The sequence below is a fragment of the Rana temporaria genome, chromosome 10, assembly GCF_905171775.1.
Source record: "Rana temporaria chromosome 10, aRanTem1.1, whole genome shotgun sequence".
NCBI lineage: Eukaryota > Metazoa > Chordata > Amphibia > Anura > Ranidae > Rana > Rana temporaria.
In genome coordinates, this window is record NC_053498.1 from 139,325,257 (window position 1) to 139,350,098 (window position 24,842).

The following is a 24,842-nucleotide window of genomic DNA, read 5'->3' on the forward strand; positions in this document are numbered from 1 at the left end:
AATGTAAGGAACATTCTTCCCACTGATCACCAATGTAAGGAGTATTCTTCCCACTGATCACCAATGTAAGGAACATTCTTCCCACTGATCACCAATGTAAGGAACATTCTTCTCACTGATCACCAATGTAAGGAACATTCTTCTCACTGATCACCAATGTAAGGAACATTCTTCCCACTGATCACCAATGTAAGGGACATTCTTCTCACTGATCACCAATGTAAGGGACATTCTTCTCACTGATCACCAATGTAAGGAACATTCTTCCCACTGATCACCAATGTAAGGAAAATTCTTCTCACTGATCACCAATGTAAGGGACATTCTTCTCACTGATCACCAATGTAAGGAACATTCTTCTCACTGATCACCAATGTAAGGAACATTCTTCTCACTGATCACCAATGTAAGGAACATTCTTCTCACTGATCACCAATGTAAGGAACATTCTTCCCACTGATCACCAATGTAAGGAACATTCTTCTCACTGATCACCAATGTAAGGAACATTCTTCCCACTGATCACCAATGTAAGGGACATTCTTCTCACTGATCACCAATGTAAGGGACATTCTTCTCACTGATCACCAATGTAAGGAACATTCTTCCCACTGATCACCAATGTAAGGAAAATTCTTCTCACTGATCACCAATGTAAGGGACATTCTTCTCACTGATCACCAATGCAAGGGACATTCTTCTCACTGATCACCAATGTAAGGGACATTCTTCCCACTGATCACCAATGTAAGGGGCATTCTTCTCACTGATCACCAATGTAAGGGACATTCTTCCCACTGATCACCAATGTAAGGAACATTCTTCCCACTGATCACCAATGTAAGGAACATTCTTCCCACTGATCACCAATGTAAGGGACATTCTTCCCACTGATCACCAATGTAAGGAGCATTCTTCCCACTGATCACCAATGTAAGGAACATTCTTCTCACTGATCACCAATGTAAGGAACATTCTTCTCACTGATCACCAATGTAAGGGACATTCTTCCCACTGATCACCAATGTAAGGGACATTCTTCCCACTGATCACCAATGTAAGGGACATTCTTCTCACTGATCACCAATGTAAGGGACATTCTTCCCACTGATCACCAATGTAAGGAACATTCTTCTCACTGATCACCAATGTAAGGGACATTCTTCCCACTGATCACCAATGTAAGGGACATTCTTCCCACTGATCACCAATGTAAGGGACATTCTTCTCACTGATCACCAATGTAAGGGACATTCTTCCCACTGATCACCAATGTAAGGAACATTCTTCTCACTGATCACCAATGTAAGGAACATTCTTCTCACTGATCACCAATGTAAGGGACATTCTTCCCACTGATCACCAATGTAAGGGACATTCTTCCCACTGATCACCAATGTAAGGGACATTCTTCTCACTGATCACCAATGTAAGGGACATTCTTCCCACTGATCACCAATGTAAGGAACATTCTTCTCACTGATCACCAATGTAAGGAACATTCTTCTCACTGATCACCAATGTAAGGGACATTCTTCCCACTGATCACCAATGTAAGGAACATTCTTCCCACTGATCACCAATGTAAGGGGCATTCTTCCCACTGATCACCAATGTAAGGAACATTCTTCTCACTGATCACCAATGTAAGGAACATTCTTCTCACTGATCACCAATGTAAGGAGCGTTCTTCCCACTGATCACCAATGTAAGGGACATTCTTCTCACTGATCACCAATGTAAGGATCATTCTTCCCACTGATCACCAATGTAAGGAACATTCTTCTCACTGATCACCAATGTAAGGGACATTCTTCCCACTGATCACCAATGTAAGGAACATTCTTCTCACTGATCACCAATGTAAGGAGCATTCTTCTCACTGATCACCAATGTAAGGAACATTCTTCTCACTGATCACCAATGTAAGGAACATTCTTCTCACTGATCACCAATGTAAGGGACATTCTTCCCACTGATCACCAATGTAAGGAACATTCTTCCCACTGATCACCAATGTAAGGGACATTCTTCTCACTGATCACCAATGTAAGGAACATTCTTCTCACTGATCACCAATGTAAGGAACATTCTTCCCACTGATCACCAATGTAAGGGACATTCTTCCCACTGATCACCAATGTAAGGAACATTCTTCTCACTGATCACCAATGTAAGGAACATTCTTCCCACTGATCACCAATGTAAGGATCATTCTTCCCACTGATCACCAATGTAAGGAACATTCTTCCCACTGATCACCAATGTAAGGGACATTCTTCTCACTGATCACCAATGTAAGGAACATTCTTCCCACTGATCACCAATGTAAGGAACATTCTTCCCACTGATCACCAATGTAAGGGACATTCTTCCCACTGATCACCAATGTAAGGAACATTCTTCTCACTGATCACCAATGTAAGGAACATTCTTCCCACTGATCACCAATGTAAGGGACATTCTTCCCACTGATCACCAATGTAAGGAACATTCTTCCCACTGATCACCAATGTAAGGGACATTCTTCCCACTGATCACCAATGTAAGGAACATTCTTCTCACTGATCACCAATGTAAGGAACATTCTTCCCACTGATCACCAATGTAAGGAACATTCTTCCCACTGATCACCAATGTAAGGAGTATTCTTCCCACTGATCACCAATGTAAGGAACATTCTTTCCACTGATCACCAATGTAAGGAACATTCTTCCCACTGATCACCAATGTAAGGAACATTCTTCCCACTGATCACCAATGTAAGGAGTATTCTTCCCACTGATCACCAATGTAAGGGACATTCTTCTCACTGATCACCAATGTAAGGAACATTCTTCCCACTGATCACCAATGTAAGGAACATTCTTCCCACTGATCACCAATGTAAGGGACATTCTTCTCACTGATCACCAATGTAAGGGACATTCTTCCCACTGATCACCAATGTAAGGAACATTCTTCTCACTGATCACCAATGTAAGGAACATTCTTCTCACTGATCACCAATGTAAGGGACATTCTTCCCACTGATCACCAATGTAAGGAACATTCTTCCCACTGATCACCAATGTAAGGGGCATTCTTCCCACTGATCACCAATGTAAGGAACATTCTTCTCACTGATCACCAATGTAAGGAACATTCTTCCCACTGATCACCAATGTAAGGAGCGTTCTTCCCACTGATCACCAATGTAAGGAACATTCTTCCCACTGATCACCAATGTAAGGGACATTCTTCCCACTGATCACCAATGTAAGGAACATTCTTCTCACTGATCACCAATGTAAGGAGCATTCTTCCCATTGATCACCAATGTAAGGAGCATTCTTCTCACTGATCACCAATGTAAGAAGCGTTCTTCCCACTGATCACCAATGTAAGGGACATTCTTCCCACCGATCACTAATGTAAGGAACATTCTTCTCACCGATCACCAATGTAAGGAACATTCTTCCCACTGATCACCAATGTAAGGAAAATTCTTCTCACTGATCACCAATGTAAGGGACATTCTTCTCACTGATCACCAATGTAAGGAACATTCTTCTCACTGATCACCAATGTAAGGAACATTCTTCTCACTGATCACCAATGTAAGGAACATTCTTCTCACTGATCACCAATGTAAGGAACATTCTTCCCACTGATCACCAATGTAAGGAACATTCTTCTCACTGATCACTAATGTAAGGAACATTCTTCCCACTGATCACCAATGTAAGGGACATTCTTCTCACTGATCACCAATGTAAGGGACATTCTTCTCACTGATCACCAATGTAAGGAACATTCTTCTCACTGATCACCAATGTAAGGAACATTCTTCCCACTGATCACCAATGTAAGGGGCATTCTTCCCACTGATCACCAATGTAAGGAACATTCTTCTCACTGATCACCAATGTAAGGAACATTCTTCCCACTGATCACCAATGTAAGGAGCGTTCTTCCCACTGATCACCAATGTAAGGAACATTCTTCCCACTGATCACCAATGTAAGGGACATTCTTCCCACTGATCACCAATGTAAGGAACATTCTTCTCACTGATCACCAATGTAAGGAGCGTTCTTCCCATTGATCACCAATGTAAGGAGCATTCTTCTCACTGATCACCAATGTAAGAAGCGTTCTTCCCACTGATCACCAATGTAAGGGACATTCTTCCCACCGATCACTAATGTAAGGAACATTCTTCTCACCGATCACCAATGTAAGGAACATTCTTCCCACTGATCACCAATGTAAGGAAAATTCTTCTCACTGATCACCAATGTAAGGGACATTCTTCTCACTGATCACCAATGTAAGGAACATTCTTCCCACTGATCACCAATGTAAGGAACATTCTTCTCACTGATCACCAATGTAAGGAACATTCTTCTCACTGATCACCAATGTAAGGAACATTCTTCTCACTGATCACCAATGTAAGGAACATTCTTCCCACTGATCACCAATGTAAGGAACATTCTTCTCACTGATCACCAATGTAAGGAACATTCTTCCCACTGATCACCAATGTAAGGGACATTCTTCTCACTGATCACCAATGTAAGGGACATTCTTCTCACTGATCACCAATGTAAGGGACATTCTTCTCACTGATCACCAATGTAAGGAACATTCTTCCCACTGATCACCAATGTAAGGAAAATTCTTCTCACTGATCACCAATGTAAGGGACATTCTTCTCACTGATCACCAATGCAAGGGACATTCTTCTCACTGATCACCAATGTAAGGGACATTCTTCCCACTGATCACCAATGTAAGGGGCATTCTTCTCACTGATCACCAATGTAAGGGACATTCTTCTCACTGATCACCAATGGAAGGAACATTCTTCCCACTGATCACCAATGTAAGGAACATTCTTCTCACTGATCACCAATGTAAGGAACATTCTTCCCACTGATCACCAATGTAAGGAACATTCTTCCCACTGATCACCAATGTAAGGGACATTCTTCCCACTGATCACCAATGTAAGGAGCATTCTTCCCACTGATCACCAATGTAAGGGACATTCTTCTCACTGATCACCAATGTAAGGAACATTCTTCTCACTGATCACCAATGTAAGGGACATTCTTCCCACTGATCACCAATGTAAGGGACATTCTTCCCACTGATCACCAATGTAAGGGACATTCTTCTCACTGATCACCAATGTAAGGGACATTCTTCCCACTGATCACCAATGTAAGGAACATTCTTCTCACTGATCACCAATGTAAGGAACATTCTTCTCACTGATCACCAATGTAAGGGACATTCTTCCCACTGATCACCAATGTAAGGAACATTCTTCCCACTGATCACCAATGTAAGGGGCATTCTTCCCACTGATCACCAATGTAAGGAACATTCTTCTCACTGATCACCAATGTAAGGAACATTCTTCTCACTGATCACCAATGTAAGGAGCGTTCTTCCCACTGATCACCAATGTAAGGGACATTCTTCCCACTGATCACCAATGTAAGGAACATTCTTCTCACTGATCACCAATGTAAGGAGCGTTCTTCCCATTGATCACCAATGTAAGGAGCATTCTTCTCACTGATCACCAATGTAAGAAGCGTTCTTCCCACTGATCACCAATGTAAGGGACATTCTTCCCACCGATCACTAATGTAAGGAACATTCTTCTCACCGATCACCAATGTAAGGAACATTCTTCCCACTGATCACCAATGTAAGGAAAATTCTTCTCACTGATCACCAATGTAAGGGACATTCTTCTCACTGATCACCAATGTAAGGAACATTCTTCTCACTGATCACCAATGTAAGGAACATTCTTCTCACTGATCACCAATGTAAGGAACATTCTTCTCACTGATCACCAATGTAAGGAACATTCTTCCCACTGATCACCAATGTAAGGAACATTCTTCTCACTGATCACCAATGTAAGGAACATTCTTCCCACTGATCACCAATGTAAGGGACATTCTTCTCACTGATCACCAATGTAAGGGACATTCTTCTCACTGATCACCAATGTAAGGAACATTCTTCCCACTGATCACCAATGTAAGGAAAATTCTTCTCACTGATCACCAATGTAAGGGACATTCTTCTCACTGATCACCAATGTAAGGGACATTCTTCTCACTGATCACCAATGTAAGGAGCGTTCTTCTCACTGATCACCAATGTAAGAAGCGTTCTTCCCACTGATCACCAATGTAAGGGACATTCTTCCCACCGATCACTAATGTAAGGAACATTCTTCTCACCGATCACCAATGTAAGGAACATTCTTCCCACTGATCACCAATGTAAGGAAAATTCTTCTCACTGATCACCAATGTAAGGAACATTCTTCCCACTGATCACCAATGTAAGGAAAATTCTTCTCACTGATCACCAATGTAAGGAACATTCTTCTCACTGATCACCAATGTAAGGAACATTCTTCTCACTGATCACCAATGTAAGGAACATTCTTCCCACTGATCACCAATGTAAGGAACATTCTTCTCACTGATCACCAATGTAAGGAACATTCTTCCCACTGATCACCAATGTAAGGGACATTCTTCTCACTGATCACCAATGTAAGGGACATTCTTCTCACTGATCACCAATGTAAGGAACATTCTTCCCACTGATCACCAATGTAAGGGGCATTCTTCTCACCGATCACCAATGTAAGGGGCATTCTTCTCACTGATCACCAATGTAAGGGACATTCTTCCCACTGATCACCAATGTAAGGAACATTCTTCCCACTGATCACCAATGTAAGGAACATTCTTCCCACTGATCACCAATGTAAGGGACATTCTTCCCACTGATCACCAATGTAAGGAGCATTCTTCCCACTGATCACCAATGTAAGGAACATTCTTCTCACTGATCACCAATGTAAGGAACATTCTTCTCACTGATCACCAATGTAAGGGACATTCTTCTCACTGATCACCAATGTAAGGAGCATTCTTCCCACTGATCACCAATGTAAGGAACATTCTTCTCACTGATCACCAATGTAAGGAACATTCTTCTCACTGATCACCAATGTAAGGAGCGTTCTTCCCATTGATCACCAATGTAAGGAGCATTCTTCTCACTGATCACCAATGTAAGAAGCGTTCTTCCCACTGATCACCAATGTAAGGGACATTCTTCTCACTGATCACCAATGTAAGGAGCATTCTTCCCACCGATCACTAATGTAAGGAACATTCTTCTCACCGATCACCAATGTAAGGAACATTCTTCCCACTGATCACCAATGTAAGGAAAATTCTTCTCACTGATCACCAATGTAAGGGACATTCTTCTCACTGATCACCAATGTAAGGAACATTCTTCTCACTGATCACCAATGTAAGGAACATTCTTCTCACTGATCACCAATGTAAGGAACATTCTTCTCACTGATCACCAATGTAAGGAACATTCTTCCCACTGATCACCAATGTAAGGAACATTCTTCTCACTGATCACCAATGTAAGGAACATTCTTCCCACTGATCACCAATGTAAGGGACATTCTTCTCACTGATCACCAATGTAAGGGACATTCTTCTCACTGATCACCAATGTAAGGAACATTCTTCCCACTGATCACCAATGTAAGGAAAATTCTTCTCACTGATCACCAATGTAAGGGACATTCTTCTCACTGATCACCAATGCAAGGGACATTCTTCTCACTGATCACCAATGTAAGGGACATTCTTCCCACTGATCACCAATGTAAGGGGCATTCTTCTCACTGATCACCAATGTAAGGAACATTCTTCCCACTGATCACCAATGTAAGGAACATTCTTCTCACTGATCACCAATGTAAGGAGCATTCTTCCCACTGATCACCAATGTAAGGGACATTCTTCTCACTGACCACCAATGTAAGGGACATTCTTCCCACTGATCACCAATGTAAGGAACATTCTTCCCACTGATCACCAATGTAAGGAACATTCTTCCCACTGATCACCAATGTAAGGGACATTCTTCCCACTGATCACCAATGTAAGGGACATTCTTCCCACTGATCACCAATGTAAGGGACATTCTTCCCACTGATCACCAATGTAAGGAGCATTCTTCCCACTGATCACCAATGTAAGGAACATTCTTCTCACTGATCACCAATGTAAGGGACATTCTTCCCACTGATCACCAATGTAAGGGACATTCTTCCCACTGATCACCAATGTAAGGAGCATTCTTCCCACTGATCACCAATGTAAGGAACATTCTTCTCACTGATCACCAATGTAAGGGACATTCTTCTCACTGATCACCAATTAAGCCTATGCTATCTATAACTCAAAAATAAAGTCTGGGCTGGTGTTTAACCTAATACTCATCTAGGAGGCCTTCTTATTCTCCATGCTCTGGTCTTTTCACCAAAAACATAATATAATACAATCAGTCTTCTTGAACCCAAACCTCCTCGTCCATTCCTTTGTGAGTCGGTGTGTATAGCAGTCTGCACCCTTATCTTATAACACAGTAAATCTATTTGTCAGAACTATACTGATCAGCAGTTTCCCCAAATAACCCTTCAGGGTGGAGCAGTCTGTAGATTGTGTGTCTCGGGATATGTCTCATGGAGGGGCGGATAGCTTTTTAGTGACTTTTTGTCTTGTAACACCAGGAGGAAAATAAGTTACAAGTGTGCACTTACCTACAACATACTGGAAATGGTTTGGAAATGTAGAACATGCTCATTTATGACTGCCTCCTCTACAGACCATCACATACAGGTGTCATTGGATGGATAGTACAGAACCCCCCACAAACCACCCCCTCCATTAGTACAGACCACCCCACAAACCACCCCTTCCATTAGCACAGACCCCCCTCCATTAGTACAGACCACCCCACAAACCACCCCTCTCATTAGCACAGACCCCCCTCCATTAGCAAAGACCCCCCTCCATTATTAGTACAGACCCCCCCTCCATTATTAGTACAGACCCCCCTCTATTATTAGTACAGACCCCCCTCCATTATTAGTACAGACCCCCCCCTCCATTAGTACAGACCACCCCACAAACCACCCCTCCCATTAGCACAGACCCCCTCCATTATTAGTACAGACCCCCTCCATTATTAGTACAGACCCCCCTCCATTATTAGTACAGACCCCCTCCATTATTACTACAGACCCCCCTCTATTAATACAGACCACCCACAAACCACCCCTCCCATTAGCACAGACCCCCCTCCATTAGCAAAGACCCCCCTCCATTATTAGTACAGACCCCCCTCCATTATTAGTACAGACCCCCCTCCATTATTAGTACAGACCCCCCCTCTATTAGTACAGACCACCCCACAAACCCCCCCTCCCATTAGCACAGACCCCCCTCCATTAGCACAGACCCCCCTCCATTATTAGTACAGACCCCCCTCCATTAGTACAGACCACCCCACAAACCGACCCTCCCATTAGCACAGACCCCCCTCCATTAGCACAGACCCCCCTCCATTATTAGTACAGACCCCCTCCATTATTAGTACAGACCCCCCTCCATTATTAGTACAAACCCCCCTCCATTAGTACAAACCACCCCTCCATTAGTACAGACCCCCCTCCATTATTAGTACAGACCCCCTCCATTAGTACAAACCCCCCTCCATTAGTACAGCCCCCCCCCCCCCTCAGGACAAACCCCACCCGGGCGGCAGCTGGAGAGGAGAGGGCAGTGTGGAGCTGCTCCGCCCGGGTGGAGAAGAAGATCGTGACACAGAGAGATCAACAAATGCATTGCCGACACTGCACGCCACGGACCGCCCCACCCCCAACGACGTCATTGAGACAGCCGCTTCGATCTCCTCTGACAGGAGGGGCAAGGGCAGGAAACAGGGTGGCGGTGACCGGCGGAGAGAGCGGCTGTGCTGCGTTGACCAGCGGTGTCCAGTGGGACACCGACAAGGAGAGGTGGAGGGAGGGGAGCACTCTGGCACTTGAGCACCCTGACCTCTATGGCGCCTGGGGGAACTGCATCCCGCGCACCCGCCTCGGATCGGCCCTGGGAAAAAGGCATAATGAGCTAGTATGCACCGCATACTAGCTCATTATGAAATACTCACCTTAGAACGAGGCTTCGGTAACTCACCTGGTCCACGCCGAGGTAGCTGACATGTTGCGTCGGCGTGTCTTCTGGGTATCGCGCAGGAGATTTTTTATTCCGGCAAGGAAATTCACAATATACATAATATACAATGCGACATACATAATATGATATAACATTTGGTATATACAGTATAATATAATATAACATTATACACAATGTACATAATATATAATATAACACAGTATACATAATATGATATAATACTGAATAAATGTAATAGAATAAAAAATACACAATATACATAATATGATATGCAATATAACATACAGTATACATAATATACCATGTGATATAATATAATATACAATGTACATAATATAATTATAATAAACAATGTACACAATATAATATACAATGTACACAATATAATATAATATAATATACAATGTACATAATATGATTATAATATACAATGTACACAATATAATATAAAATACAATATATAAAAGAATACAATGTATGGGGTGTATACAGTAATATAATAAGGATAGAAGAATACGATGTATGGGGTGTATACAGTAATATAATATGATGAGGATAGAAGAATACGATGTATGGGGTGTATACAGACTGTATAATACAGATGGATATGGATATGGCACGCAGTGGATTCTTCTATGACCGTGACATGTGATCGCCCCTCCCCCCCTCGCTGTAATTGGACCGCACACCTTGCAACCTCGCGCAACTTTCGGCAAGCCCGTCTCCGACGTCACGGACAACGCCCCCACCGCGCCCCCTCTCCTCTCTATGGCTGGTCCCGCCAGTACCCCCTTTGGCCCCGCCCCCTCCGGCGCTGTCACAGCAGCGCACCCCCTCCCGGCTCGGATGACGCGAGATCACCAGCCCGGCTGCGGAAAGAAAACCGGCTTCTGCCGGTCAGAGGAGTGACAGTTGCGGGAGACCGGGGGGGGAGGAGGAAGGAGAGAGCATGAGAGCCTGAGACTCACATCCGTCCCCGAGACATGGCACCGAGCAAGGACACCCTACTACACCTCCTGGCCGGAGGGTAAGCGTGACACCGGAGTGACACCGGAGTCTGTGCTTCTTCTTATATTATGTGTCCTTCTTCCTATATATATATTATTGTGTCTCCTTCCTTCATACATATATATATATATATTATTATATCCTTCCTATATATATTATTGTTGTGTGTCCTTCATATATATATATATATATATATATATATATATATATATATATATATATATATATATATATATATATATATATATATATATATATATATATTATTGTGTATCCTTCATATCTATCTCTATCTCATCACACAGCACCGCACCTCATCTCCTCCGACACTCACACCCGGGACCACACCGACCTCCCCACACACCCCGACATCTCCTCCAATCACCCATACATTGTATCTCCATCTTACATTCACAGCTACATTGTAACATTGTTTTATCACCCCCCTCCATACATAGTTACATTGTGTTCCCTTTATTACTATAAATCCCAATCATTCATAGATCCATTGTATCACATTGTTTTATTACTACAGTTACATTGTATTTCTATAATTCCTTACTATAGCTTTTATAATTTCATGGTTACATTGTAATTCCATGATTCCTTACTATAGCTTCTATTACTTCATGGTTACATTGTATTTCCACTAATCCTTACATTGTAACTACAAATCAGGGGTTATAGTATCTCCGTGATTCCTTACAATAGCTTCTATTATTTTATGGTTACATTGTAATTCCACTAATCCTTGTAACTACAAATCAGGGGTTCTAGTAAGGATTAGTGGAATTACAATGTAACCACAAAATAATAGAAGCTATTGTAAGGAATCATGGAGATGCATTGTAACTACAAATCAGGGGTTATAGTATCTCCATGATTCCTTACAATAGCTTCTATCTATTTATTGTGGTTACATTGTAATTCCATGCTTTCTTACTACTGTATATCTTCAGATTCATTTATGGTTACATTGTAATTCCATGATTCCTTACAATACCTCCTGATTCATAGTTGCATTGTAATTTCTATTAATCCTTACTATAACCCCTGATTCATAGGTGCATTGTATTTCTGATTCTTTACAATAGCTTCTATTAGTTCATGGTTACATTGTTTACATTCCTTACTATAACTCCTGATTTGTAGTTGCCTTGTATTTCCATGATACCTTACAATAGCTTCTATTTCATGGTTACATTGTATTTGCATAACTCCTTACTATAGCTTCTGTTAATTCATGGTTACGTTGTATTTCCATGATTCCTTTATTATGACTCCTGATTGGTAGTTGCATTGTAATTCCATGATTCCTTACAATAGCTTGTATTTATTCATGGTTACATTGTAATTCCACGATTCCTTACTATAGCTCCTATCAACGCATGGTTGCGTTGTATTGCCATGCTTTCTCACTAGAGCTTCTATTCATTCATCGTTACATTGTATTTCTGTGATTTCTTATTATAACTCCTATTCATTTTTTGTTGTATTTCCGTGACTTCTTTCTACAACTCCTCCTCATAGTTACATAGTATAATAATAATAAAATATATATATATATATATATATATATATATATATATATAATTTTTTTTTACCATCCCACATGATACTTTCTAGTTCCATAGTATCACAACGTTTTTATACTATGACTCCTATCATTTCATTTGATATAAATGACTCTTCTCTCTTCATAGTTACATTGTATTGCATTGTGTATATTTTCTCACTCATTCATAATAATGATGATGTTTCTCCCACTGAGTTGGCTGAGCGGATCCGCCCCCTCGTGTGAAAGGGGCAGCCAGTAGCCTGATATTGGCAGAGGTTGAAGAACTACAAGTATCAGCATGCCATGCCTCAGTCTAAGCCTGGGGTTTATACTTTTTTTGTCGTGGCTTGCTGTGACTTGTGGTGCCACAACCCCCTGGAGTATATGTGTTGTATGCTGAGACTTGTAGTTCATGTGTGATGGGACCGGCACTGACACAGAGGAAGGTTCAGCCGTGTTCTCTGATGGTTTTCTGAGACTTGTAGTTCTACGTTGTATAAAAGCTCTTTGTCGCTGATCCTTCTAGTTCTACATTGGCTGATATTCTGCTATCCTGACCCCTATGCCATGGGATTGTATGCAGATTGAGTGTTTTTTGTTGTTTGCTGTTACTTGCAGTGCTGTGGCAACTGAGAATCACCAAGATTGGGGTGTAGTTCCTGTATATGGTATACTGGGATCACCTAGATTGGGGTGTAGTTCCTGTATATGGTATACTGGGATCACCTAGATTGGGGGTGTAGTTCCTGTATATGGTATACTGGGATCACCTAGATTGGGGGTGTAGTTCCTGTATTGGGTATACTGGGATCACCTAGATTGGGGGTGTAGTTCCTGTATATGGTATACTGGGATCACCTAGATTGGGGGTGTAGTTCCTGTATATGGTATACTGGGATCACCTAGATTGGGGTGTAGTTCCTGTATATGGTATACTGGGATCACCTAGATTGGGGTGTAGTTCCTGTATTGGGTATACTGGGATCACCTAGATTGGGGTGTAGTTCCTGTATTGGGTATACTGGGATCACCTAGATTGGGGTGTAGTTCCTGTATATGGTATACTGGGATCACATAGATTGGGGTATAGTCCCCTTTTTATGGTATACTGGGATCACCTAGATTGGGGTGTAGTTCCTGTATATGGTATACTGGGATCACCTAGATTGGGGTGTAGTTCCTGTATACTGGGATCACCTAGATTGGGGTGTAGTTCCCTTTTTATGGTATACTGGGATCTCCTAGATTGGGGTGTAGTTCCTGTATATGGTATACTGCGATCACCTAGATTGGGGTGTAGTTCCTGTATACTGGGATCACCTAGATTGGGGTGTAGTTCCTGTATACTGGGATCACCTAGATTGGGGTGTAGTTCCTGTATACTGGCATCACCTAGATTGGGGTGTAATTCCTGTTTATGCTATACCAGGATCACTGAGATTAGAGTATAGTTCCCTTTATGGTATACTAGGATTGCAAAGATTGGGGTATAGTTCTTTTACAGTACATGGGGGGGGGGGGGGATTATCTAGATTGGGGTATGGCTCCTTTTTATGGTATACTGCGATCGCCTGGATTAGGATATAGTTCCTTCTATGGTATACTGGTATCGCCTAGATTGGGGTGTAGTTCCTGTTTATGGTATACTGGGATCACCTAGATTGGGGTGTAGTTCCTGTTTATGGTATACTGGGATCACCTAGATTGGGGTATAGTTCCTTCTATGGTATACTGGCATTGCCTAGATTGAGGTATAGTTCCTTTTTTATGGTATATTGGCATTGCATAGATTGGGGTATAGCTCCTTTTTTATGGTATATTGGCATTGCATAGATTGAGGTATAGTTCCTTTTTATGACCTACTGGTATCGCCTAGATTGGAGTTTAGTGTTTTTTTTTAATAACATACAGGGATCACCTATATTGCGTTATAGTTCCTTTTTATAGCATGCTGGGACTTGTAGTTCTTGGAGACCAAAGCATGCCCAGTGTTGTTGTTATGGGCAGTGAGGTCTTGCAGCACCGCAGTCCTGGGATCAGAACTTTCCTCTTCTGTTTCCTTCCACAATGCACAGGCACAGCTTTCGATCACAGCAGCCCTGATGGGGTTCCCGGCATTAGATTGTAAGCTCCTTTGAGCTCAGACCCAGGTGAATAGTCCCGTGTACTTCTTACAAGGTCTGTGCATTACGTTGGAAATATGTAAACAGGAAATACAAATAAACACAGTGGAACGTCCCGATGGAACATTGTGGCATTACGTGGATCCTTGCTGGATCGTCTGTTAGTAAATAAAGTGCCCACCGACCCTCCTGGCGTGTCAGAGACGGGTGCAGGTTCACCATTCCCATGTATATTTAATGGCGCACACACCGGATACACGGCGCCATTCCATGTCCTTGTTAATGATTGAGGCGATCGGGGGCCACACAGGCTCAAATGATGTGCTGGTTAACCCCGTCTGTGCTGGCTGGATTCCGGGACTTTTTGCTCCCATGGTAATATAAAAAAAGAACATGGTTTCCTAGAAGCCTGACGTTTTTAAAGGTCCTTTGGGGTCCTGCGAAGGTCACATGAGAAGTTTTTGGCACATGGCTGTGACTTGGTCTTTACATGGACCTCTGCTGGCCAGTGTTGGTCATTACAGGGGAAGTGAACAAGCCACAAGCCCTATGTGAGCAGCACACTGCTGAGCACACTGGATTTGTTGCTTGTGCTTTGTTGCTTGTGATCATGTAGAAGTTCACACTGCCCTATGCAAACTGCTAGGAGCGTCGGTTAAAAGTTATTGACGCCCCCAAAATCAGTTTGCGTATCACAGCGTGATCTGCAAACTCGGACAGGAATCGGATCGTATGGGTGTATCCTTGCGATCCGATTCTGCTGCGGGCTAAAAAAAAAGGCTTCCGTGCGAGTTTGGTCCGAATGCGATACAAATTATGCAATACAAATTTAGCCACACTATCTGTATGGCTGAAATTGCATCGCACAGAGATCCGCATGTGACTTGCACTGCGGTATGAATCGCATCCGATTTCGGACGTCGCAGAAGCGTGAACCGGCCCTTGCCATACAATGCTGCGTTGTGGAGCAGCATGTCGTCTACATTTTTGCACCACAACCTAACTCATGTCTGTACTTCCCATCGCACCGTGGTGCAAAGAAATGGATGAAATGTCATGTTGTGACATTTTAAATAAAGTTTTAAAAAAAGTCTGTTTTAGTGTGCAGGCTGGTATGACTGCGCTCTGAAAGCTGAAGTTTAATCGGCTTAACCCCCACCCCCAAACACACAGAGGATGGAGGGCTTGACCTGCACCTCTCCCCCCACCCCTGTGTGTCTGCCCACACTCCAATCCCCAGCGCTGTGCCTCAGAAAAGTTAAGTGGGTGCTGGGAATTTGAAGTCCAGCATCCTCGGATACATCTGGATGAGAGGTGCAGACTGCCAAGGGGTGACTGAGCTCACCATCCATCCCTGTCTGTGACTGAAGTCTCCCCCCCCCCCCCTTCTCTCTCCTGCCTCTGAGTGAGTACACTAAGGTAAATCCGAGTTCTCAGAGCACCCCTTACATTAAGTTCCCTTTAACACCAGAGGCCACAGTGTTTCCCCTTACATCAGAGTCCTCACCATACATCAGAGTTCTCAGTGTTCCTCCTAAATCGGGGTTCTCAGAGCATCCCTTATATTGGAGTCCCCAGAGTTCTCCCCTAAATCGGGGTTCTCAGAGCATCCCTTATATTGGAGTCCCCAGAGTTCTCCCCTAAATCGGGGTTCTCAGAGCATCCCTTATATTGGAGTCCCCAGAGTTCTCCCTTACATCAGAGTTCTCAGTGTTCCCCCTAAATCGGGGTTCTCAGAGCATCCCTTATGTTTGAGTCCCCATAGTTCTTCAGTACATCAGAGTTTTCAGTGTTCCCCCTAAATCGGGGCTCTCAGAGCATCCCTTACATCAGAGTCCTCACATCCCTTATGTAAGAGTCCCCAGAGTTCTCCCCTAAATCGGGGTTCTCAGAGCATCCCTTATGTAAGAGTCCCCAGAGTTCTCCCTTACATCAGAGTTCTCAGTGTTCCTTCTAAATCGGGGTTCTCAGAGCATCCCTTATGTAAGAGTCCCCAGAGTCCCCCCCCCCCCCCCTTACAGTGAAAGGGAACTCCGCAAGTTCAGGTGTAAAGGGAACTCTTGTTGTTAACTTCATATGATTAGAAATGTTGTTTATTAGCAAAATATATGTATATTTGATACTATATAAAAAAAAAAAGTTGCGAGAAGTAGTTTCCTGTATTTCTTTTTAATACAAGTAGTGTAAGTAAACAAATGGTATTGGTCTTTATACAGCAGGGCTGGAGTATGAAAATAAGCAGCAACGCAAGGAGCCAGTCAGCGCAGAGTGACAGACGGGCTCATCTCTGTGCTGCTTCTCCTTTCAATGGTCACTCAATGCTGGGGGCGTCTCCAGAACATGGGCTGGATTCAGGTAGCTGCGCCCCTTCTTACGGCGGCGAAGCGTATCGTATTTACGCTGCGCCGCCGTAGATTTGAGAGGCAAGTGCTGTATTCACAAAGCACTTGCCTCCTAACTTACGGCGGCGTAGCATAAATGGGGCCGGCGTAAGTGCACGTCATTCAAATCATGTTGAGGGGGCGTGTTTTAATTAAATTAGGTTGACCCCGCGTATTTTATGTTTTTTACAAATTTTTTTGCCGTTCGTGAAAAAATCCCAGTGCTCGAAATTCGACGCAAATCGTCATTGCTTTCGATGTGAACGTAAATTTCGTCCAGCCCTATTCGCAAACAACGTAAAAAATTCAAATTTCGAAGCGGGAACGACGTCCATACTTAACATTGGCTGCGCCACCTAATAGCAGGAGCAACGTTACTCCGAAAAAGCCTAACGTAAACAAATTGCGCCAGCCGTACGTACGTTTGTGAATCGGCGTGTGATACATTTGCCTATATGTCTCAGTGTACTGCTCCCTGCTAGCCATGGGTAGAGGTAGAAAGGAATTTCATGTGTGATTCATTCCTCTGACCGGTTATTGACGTGCTAATGTCCCCTCACTATTCTAAAGGTTAATTGATCTATTGTGTTGTGTAAAGAAGATCTGTGTTTACCCTTAAAAGATGTGTATTGTATCATCAGGCTAAATGATTAGAGAAGTAGTATGTTAATTATTCTGATTGCTTCAGTGTATTAATTAACTCCCCTGATGTCTTTATCTAAAGAAACGTGTCTGCATGGTCGGCTCCGACTTGTCTCCTATAATCTGTATGGGAAACCCCACTGTGAGGGGGGCGTTCCTAACAGGTTGTAACCACATATAAGCTGAGTTTTTGTGTCAATAAAGTGTCTTGGTTCCAGCATCCAGTCTTGACTCATGTGTGGGGAATCCTGTGATGTTCTTGTATGGAGAGGAGGGAATGCTTGACGGGGATATCATACCGATACCGTCACAATTGGTTGGTAGCAGTGGGATTTTCCCTTCTACTCTCCTTTACACCCGGATTCCAAGCAGACACTGGAAGAACTACTGGAAGTTCGTGGAAGGATTGCTAGCAACAAAACCAAGCGGGTCATCATAGCAGAATCAATGGAGCTAGACCAGGAGGACGGGATTGCAGCAACGCCAGCAGTACAAGAGATGGAGACACCAGTGATTCAGGAGGAGGAATCGCCAGCCAACAAGCTAATGAGAGAGAAGCTAGCGTGGTTCGGCCCGAACCCAACGGCAGATGTGGTGCTGAGAGTGATGGACCTGTTAGCGAAGGAGGCTAAAGAAATAAGAGACACAGAACTACAGAAGGATAAACAAATAAGGGACGCAGAACTACAGTTAAAACTGGCAGCAGTCCAACAAGCAGCCGCACCTTCTCCGAACAGTGAGTACAGCACAGCAGACGCAAGGAAGATTCCGTTTAGCGCTTTTAAAGCTTTTGATGAAAAGGACTGTGAAATTGATAACTACCTGGCGGATTTTGAGCGACAATGTAACCTGCACCGAATAGCTAGAAGAGAGTGGGTTGCAATATTGTCAGGCAAACTGTCAAGCAAAGCTTCTGATGCTTTCCGGACCGTGCCAGATCAGGATATCCATAGCTACGCCAGGGTTAAAGAAGTGCTCCTGGCTCGTTATGCGGTAACCCCAGAGTCCCACCGACAGAAGTTCAGGGACTCACGCAAAACCACGAAAGACTCTTACGCAGAATGGGCATGCCAGTTGTCCCTGTCGGCCTCTAACTGGGTTAACAGCAGCCAGGCCACCACCGCAGAGGACATTTTGCAACTAATGCTCCTGGAGCAATTTTACAATCACATCCAGACGGACGTCAAGGATTGGGTGAGAGATCGCAGGCCCATGACTCTACCAGAGGCCGCGAAGTTGGCGGATGAATATGCGGATACTCGCAAGACAAACCAGGTCACACCACGGGTACAACCCCCACAACCAACGGCGCCCTCACACCCACCAGCCGCTAGATACCAACCGCCTAACAGACCGATGACATATAGCCCTCGCTACCCACGCCAGGAGGACAACGAACAACGCTGCTTCCGGTGCAAACAGTTGGGTCACTTCAAGCAGAATTGCCCCATGAATGACAACACCAGGTCAAATTGGTCTCAACCTGGGTACCGCCCACCAGCAGCAGCCCATTGTGTAGACTCGGCTTGGGATCCCCAGGAGCTGGGTCAGGAAGAACCATTGGGCACCCCTTACGAAGCCCTCATGGTACAATCTGTTATTACGGACAACAGGGAACACCATTGTCAGCTGGTCATGGGCGACAGCCATGAGCCGGAGGGGCCTTGGAGGGAGCTGGGCAGAAAGAGGCACCGCCAGCTACCCTCCAAGAAGAAGAGGTCCTGGAAGTCATATAACCAGCGGACCTGGGAGGAGAAGAAGCGACTGGAGGAGATGGAATCGCAGCGGGCGCCCCAGATGCGGGCCGAGATGTTCGCCAAGGGCCCACCGGTGGCCCCTTACACCACCACCCAGTTCCTGATGATGGACCACGTGGAAAGCCTGCAGGATCTGATCCGTGAGTACATAGAGCTGGAGGAGTGCATAAGCCGCATGGAGGAGGAGAACAACCACCTGAGGTCACAGCGGGCTGACCCCCCCAGGCTCCATGAACTGGAGATGGAGCTGGAGAAGCTCAAAGAGGAGAACCGACGGCTGCGGAGGGAGCAGGGGGTGGCTGACCTTATGGGGCTTATGGGGAGTCCCCTCTCCCCCCCCCCCCCCGGACTCTGAGCACCAGTGCTACAGCATTTCCACAAATATAACTTTTTCTTTTTATGAATCTCCTGTGATTGTCACTTCAGAGCCATAACCTGCCCCCTCCCATAGCGGGACACCTAGATGGCGGCGCACAGACCCATTCGCTGTCTTCACACTGACTTCTGGTGACTTTGCAGATCGCACAAAGACTTGGGGACTGACCGGCGTGTGATCTGACGACCCGGTGACATACCTGAGTCTGAAGCAGTTGCCAAGGGAGGTCAGTCATGCCAAACGGAGTTAACCTCGGACTAAAAGCTCTAAACCCGTCAACCCTACTGGACCAGGAAAGGTCCAACCGGATTTGCCGGAGCAGGGAGCAAAAGGGGGGCCATTGTGATACATTTGCCTATATGTCTCAGTGTACTGCTCCCTGCTAGCCATGGGTAGAGGTAGAAAGGAATTTCATGTGTGATTCATTCCTCTGACCGGTTATTGACGTGCTAATGTCCCCTCACTATTCTAAAGGTTAATTGATCTATTGTGTTGTGTAAAGAAGATCTGTGTTTACCCTTAAAAGATGTGTATTGTATCATCAGGCTAAATGATTAGAGAAGTAGTATGTTAATTATTCTGATTGCTTCAGTGTATTAATTAACTCCCCTGATGTCTTTATCTAAAGAAACGTGTCTGCATGGTCGGCTCCGACTTGTCTCCTATAATCTGTATGGGAAACCCCACTGTGTGAGGGGGGCGTTCCTAACAGGTTGTAACCACATATAAGCTGAGTTTTTGTGTCAATAAAGTGTCTTGGTTCCAGCATCCAGTCTTGACTCATGTGTGGGGAATCCTGTGATGTTCTTGTATGGAGAAGAGGGAATGCTTGACGGGGATATCATACCGATACCGTCACACGGCGTATCTAGGTAATTTGCATATTCTACGCCAAAAACAACGGAAGCGCCCCTAGCGGCCAACGTAATATTGCACACAATTCTACGCCGCCGCATTCAAGTTACGTCGGCGGAGGAAGCCTATTTTTTAAGCGTATCTGCCTTTAAGAATCAGCGTAACGATACGCCGGCACAGATTTGAAATTACGGCACAGATTTAAAAGCTTCCTGAATCTACCCCCATGTGTTTAATTATGCTGAATAAAGACATATAGTGGCAGGAAGTCAGTACTGCAGGGGAAGTCTCTGGATTGAAGATAATTATTGCAGCAAAAGCTGTTTTTGTTACTTCACCCTTAATCTTTTAGTAGACTATTCATTTCCATGCTGTTGTTTTTGGCTGGAGTTCTGCCGGAAGGTTGTGGCTACTGATCGTGTTTGTAATGAATGGCGTCTTTGGTGATGAAAGATCTATTGCAGCAGCTGAGTATGGAAAGGATCAGATCTTTCTAGAAGAGCCTCCTGTAAATCAAGGCAAAGCTGAATCCGAGTCCCTGGTGTTTGATCTGCTCCTGGTTTTTCTTTATTATATGTCGGCTTGAGGATAATTCTAGCCGTCGGCGCTCTATAGACAGACACGTGTGTTCTCAGACCGCGGTGAGCGCCATGCCGCGATTTATTACAGTGACCCAGAAAGGAGCCTCTTGTGATGTGCCGGTCGTGTGACGAGGATGGCATGACATACTTGTGTGTCACAATGAGCGTGGAGGAACTATTCACACGTTTCTTTAAATATATTCAGCTTTGTGGTGAGTCAGACGCGATTTCCGCCCAAGCTTAAAATCGTTTCTCTTAACCCTTTTCCTTGCCAGATGTTACAGAATACATTTTGATAAACCAGCTGTGGGCAAGTCGCTGGTGCTGGGCAACTACTGATCCTAATGTGGTTTACCAAGATGCTGGCTGAAGGCTTCCTGTGTTATATCGGTCATTCTGAAAAGAGCCTAGTTGCTTGGCAGTCGTGCCCACCCCCCGAGGCTTCAACACATCTCTTAGGTTTATGGGGGCATAACTGTGGGCAAACAAACTGAAAAAAAAAAATCAAACACGGCTACTGTAGCCATTAATTGCTGCCAGTGTGCCCCATCAATTGCTGCCAGATTTTCCCCATCAAATGCCTTCAGTGTGCTGCCAGTGTGCCCATCAAATCCTGCCAGTGTGCCCATCAAATGCCGCCAGTGTGCCCATCTAATGCAGCCAGTGTGCTGCCTGATTTCTCCCATCAAATGCCATCAGTGTGCCCATCAAATGCTGCCAGTGTGCTGCCTGATTTGCCCCATCAAATGCTGCCAGTGTGCTGCCTGATTTGCCCCATCAAATGCTGCCAGTGTGCTGCCTGATTTGCCCCATCAAATGCCGCTAGTGTGCTGCCAGATTTGCCCCATCAAATGCTGCCAGATTTGCCCCATCAAATGCTGCCAGATTTGCCCCATCAAATGCTGCCAGATTTGCCCCATCAAATGCTGCCAGATTTGCCCCATCAAATGCTGCCAGATTTGCCCCATCAAATGCTGCCAGATTTGCCCCATCAAATGCTGCCAGTGTGCTGCCAAATTTTCCCCATCAAAATGCCTTCAGTGTGCTGCCAGTTTGCCCCATCAAAATGCCTTCAGTGTGCTGCCAGTTTGCCCCATCAAATCCTGCCTGTGTGCTGCCTGATTTCCCCTATCAAATGCTGTCAGTGTGCCCATCAAATGCCGCCAGATTTGCCCCATCAAATGCCGCCAGTGTGCGGCCAGATTTGCCCCATTAAATGCCGCCAGTGTGCCTAGGGCCCCCCACCGCCCGGCACTTACCTGTCTCGGTCAAAGCTGTCCTCGATGTCTTCTCCCTTCTTCCATCCTCTTTGGTCTTCTGCTATGACATAGTGACTGTCGCTTCAGCCAATCGGGTGACCGGTAACCAGACCAGTGCACCTGATTGGCTGAGAAGCGGGTCAGTGTTTTTTTTTATTTTTATAACAATGATCGCTGTAAAAATGACAATGGTCCCAAAATAGTGTCAAAGGTGTCCAATATGTCCGCCATAATGTCGCAGTCACGATAAAAATCGCTGATCGCCGCCATTACTAGTAAAAAAAAAAAAATAATAATAATAAAAATGCCATAAAACTATCCCCCATTTTGTAGACGCTGTAACTTTTGCGCAAAGCAATCAAACGCTTATTGCGTTATTTTTGTTTAAAAACTGCCTAAACTGAGGGGGGAAATTTTTTTTTTTTTTTTATATATATTTTTTGGGGGGATATTTTATTATAGCAGAAAGGAAAAAAATATTGTTTTTTTTTTTTTTTTTTGTTTATAGCGCACAAAATCAAAAACCGCAGAGGTGATCAAATGCCACCAAAAGAAAGCTCAATTTGTGGTAAAAAAAAACTGACGCAATTGTCAGTTAAAGCGATGCAGTGCGGAATCGTAAAAAGGGGTTTGGTCCTTTAGCAACAAAATGGTCCAGGGCTTAAAGCGGGGGTTCACCCTAAAACATCTACATACCGTTACATCCAGCATACTGCTGACATCAACAGTATGCTGGATTTTTTATTTTTTTTCCGCTGTACTTACGTTTTTTTCGTTGTTTTCACCCGGCTTCTGGGTTCTCGCCCCCCGGGGGAGTAGGCGTTCCTAATACGACGCATAGATGATTGACGTGCGGGTAAAGAGCGTCATCGCCTTCCGAAAATATCCGAGGGGGACTCGGCACTTTACGGCGCCTGCGCAGTCAGCTCTACACGGCAGGCGCCGTAAAGAGCCGAGTCCCCGTCGGATATTTTCAGAAGGCGATGACGCGCTTTACCCGCACGTCAATCGTCTCCTGGGAGGATCAACACTCACTCCCAGGAGACATTGCGCAGAGCTCCCCGTCGGGGGGAAAAGAAGCGACACGCCCACTCCCCGCAAGGAAGAAGACCCGGAAGTGTGGCTGAAGACAGGTAAGTGTCCACATTTAAAAAAAAAATGACAACGCTACAAGCCTTTATTAAGGCTGGAGATAGGTTAACTACAAAGTTTATTTTGAGGGTGAACCTCCGCTCTAAGTAGTTAAGGGGCTCTTTGCAGAGTTCCCAGCTCCGCCCACCTGCCACAATCACTTTGGAGAGGTCTGCCTTTCACTTGGATTTTTTATTTTACATTACAGCTGGAATAAATAAAAAAAAAAAAAAAAAGTGGACTAACCCTTTAAGAAATACAGTAGCTGGGAGGGTACAATCGCACCTCGGCGGCCTGTGACGTAAACCTTTATTAACACCGTGATCTATTTTTAGATTGGCGTTTGAAAGGTTTTTCCGGGACTGTCAGTTCCTTTTTTTTTTTTTCTAATTATCTTTCTGTTTTCAGCCGCTGGAAAATTCTACAAAATCCCCCGTCTAGTGTTGTCACTCTCTGTATTACATAACTAGGTGGTCCATGATGCTCAATGCAGACCTACAGGGGACGGCGATGGAATGTTCTGGTTCCTTCTATGATGCATTGTGTCCCTGCAGTTACATATCCCCCCCCCCCCCTCCTGTGTGATGCATTGTGTCCCTGCAGTTACATAACCCCCCCTCCCTCCTGTCCTGTGTGATGGAGATTACATAACCCCTCTGCGGCATCGCTGTGCACCATGCATCCTCTGCTCAGCACAGCAGTCTTGTTATAAAGGAACTGAAGCCCTGGTCTGGGTTGTATGTCGCACGCCATGACCACAGGCGCAATAAAACAAGCCTTATTTATCGGTGCTGTGCTGTGGCCCCCAGACACACGCTTCTTTTCAATTTCTGAAAAATGTCATTTGGATCCAGACTGCTAATCTCGGGCAGGACAGACACTGGTTAATGAGGTTCATTATTCCATCCCTACATAGGCGTCCGCAGGTAAGGGCAAGAGGGGGTCAAGTGCCCCCCCCCCTGCAATAGGGGATCAGCACCGTTAAATTCAGCACAGTGGCGGCGCTATGGGGGTGTGGGCAGCCCGCACCCAGGTGCCACCTGCCAGTCAGGTGTCAAGGTGCTGTCAAGC

General features: G+C 44.6%; 1 protein-coding gene across 1 annotated transcript in view; it reads left to right on the forward strand.

Annotated features, from left to right (window-relative positions):
- Positions 1-10,910: 10,910 nt before the first annotated feature.
- SLC25A33 (solute carrier family 25 member 33) overlaps positions 10,911-24,842 on the forward strand; it is an 81,200-nt gene continuing 67,268 nt past the window's right edge. Inside the window, exon 1 of the mRNA XM_040326396.1 lies at positions 10,911-11,127. Coding sequence (XP_040182330.1) covers positions 11,084-11,127 — 44 coding nt within the window. The 5' untranslated portion in view covers positions 10,911-11,083. The remainder of the gene's footprint in view (positions 11,128-24,842) is intronic.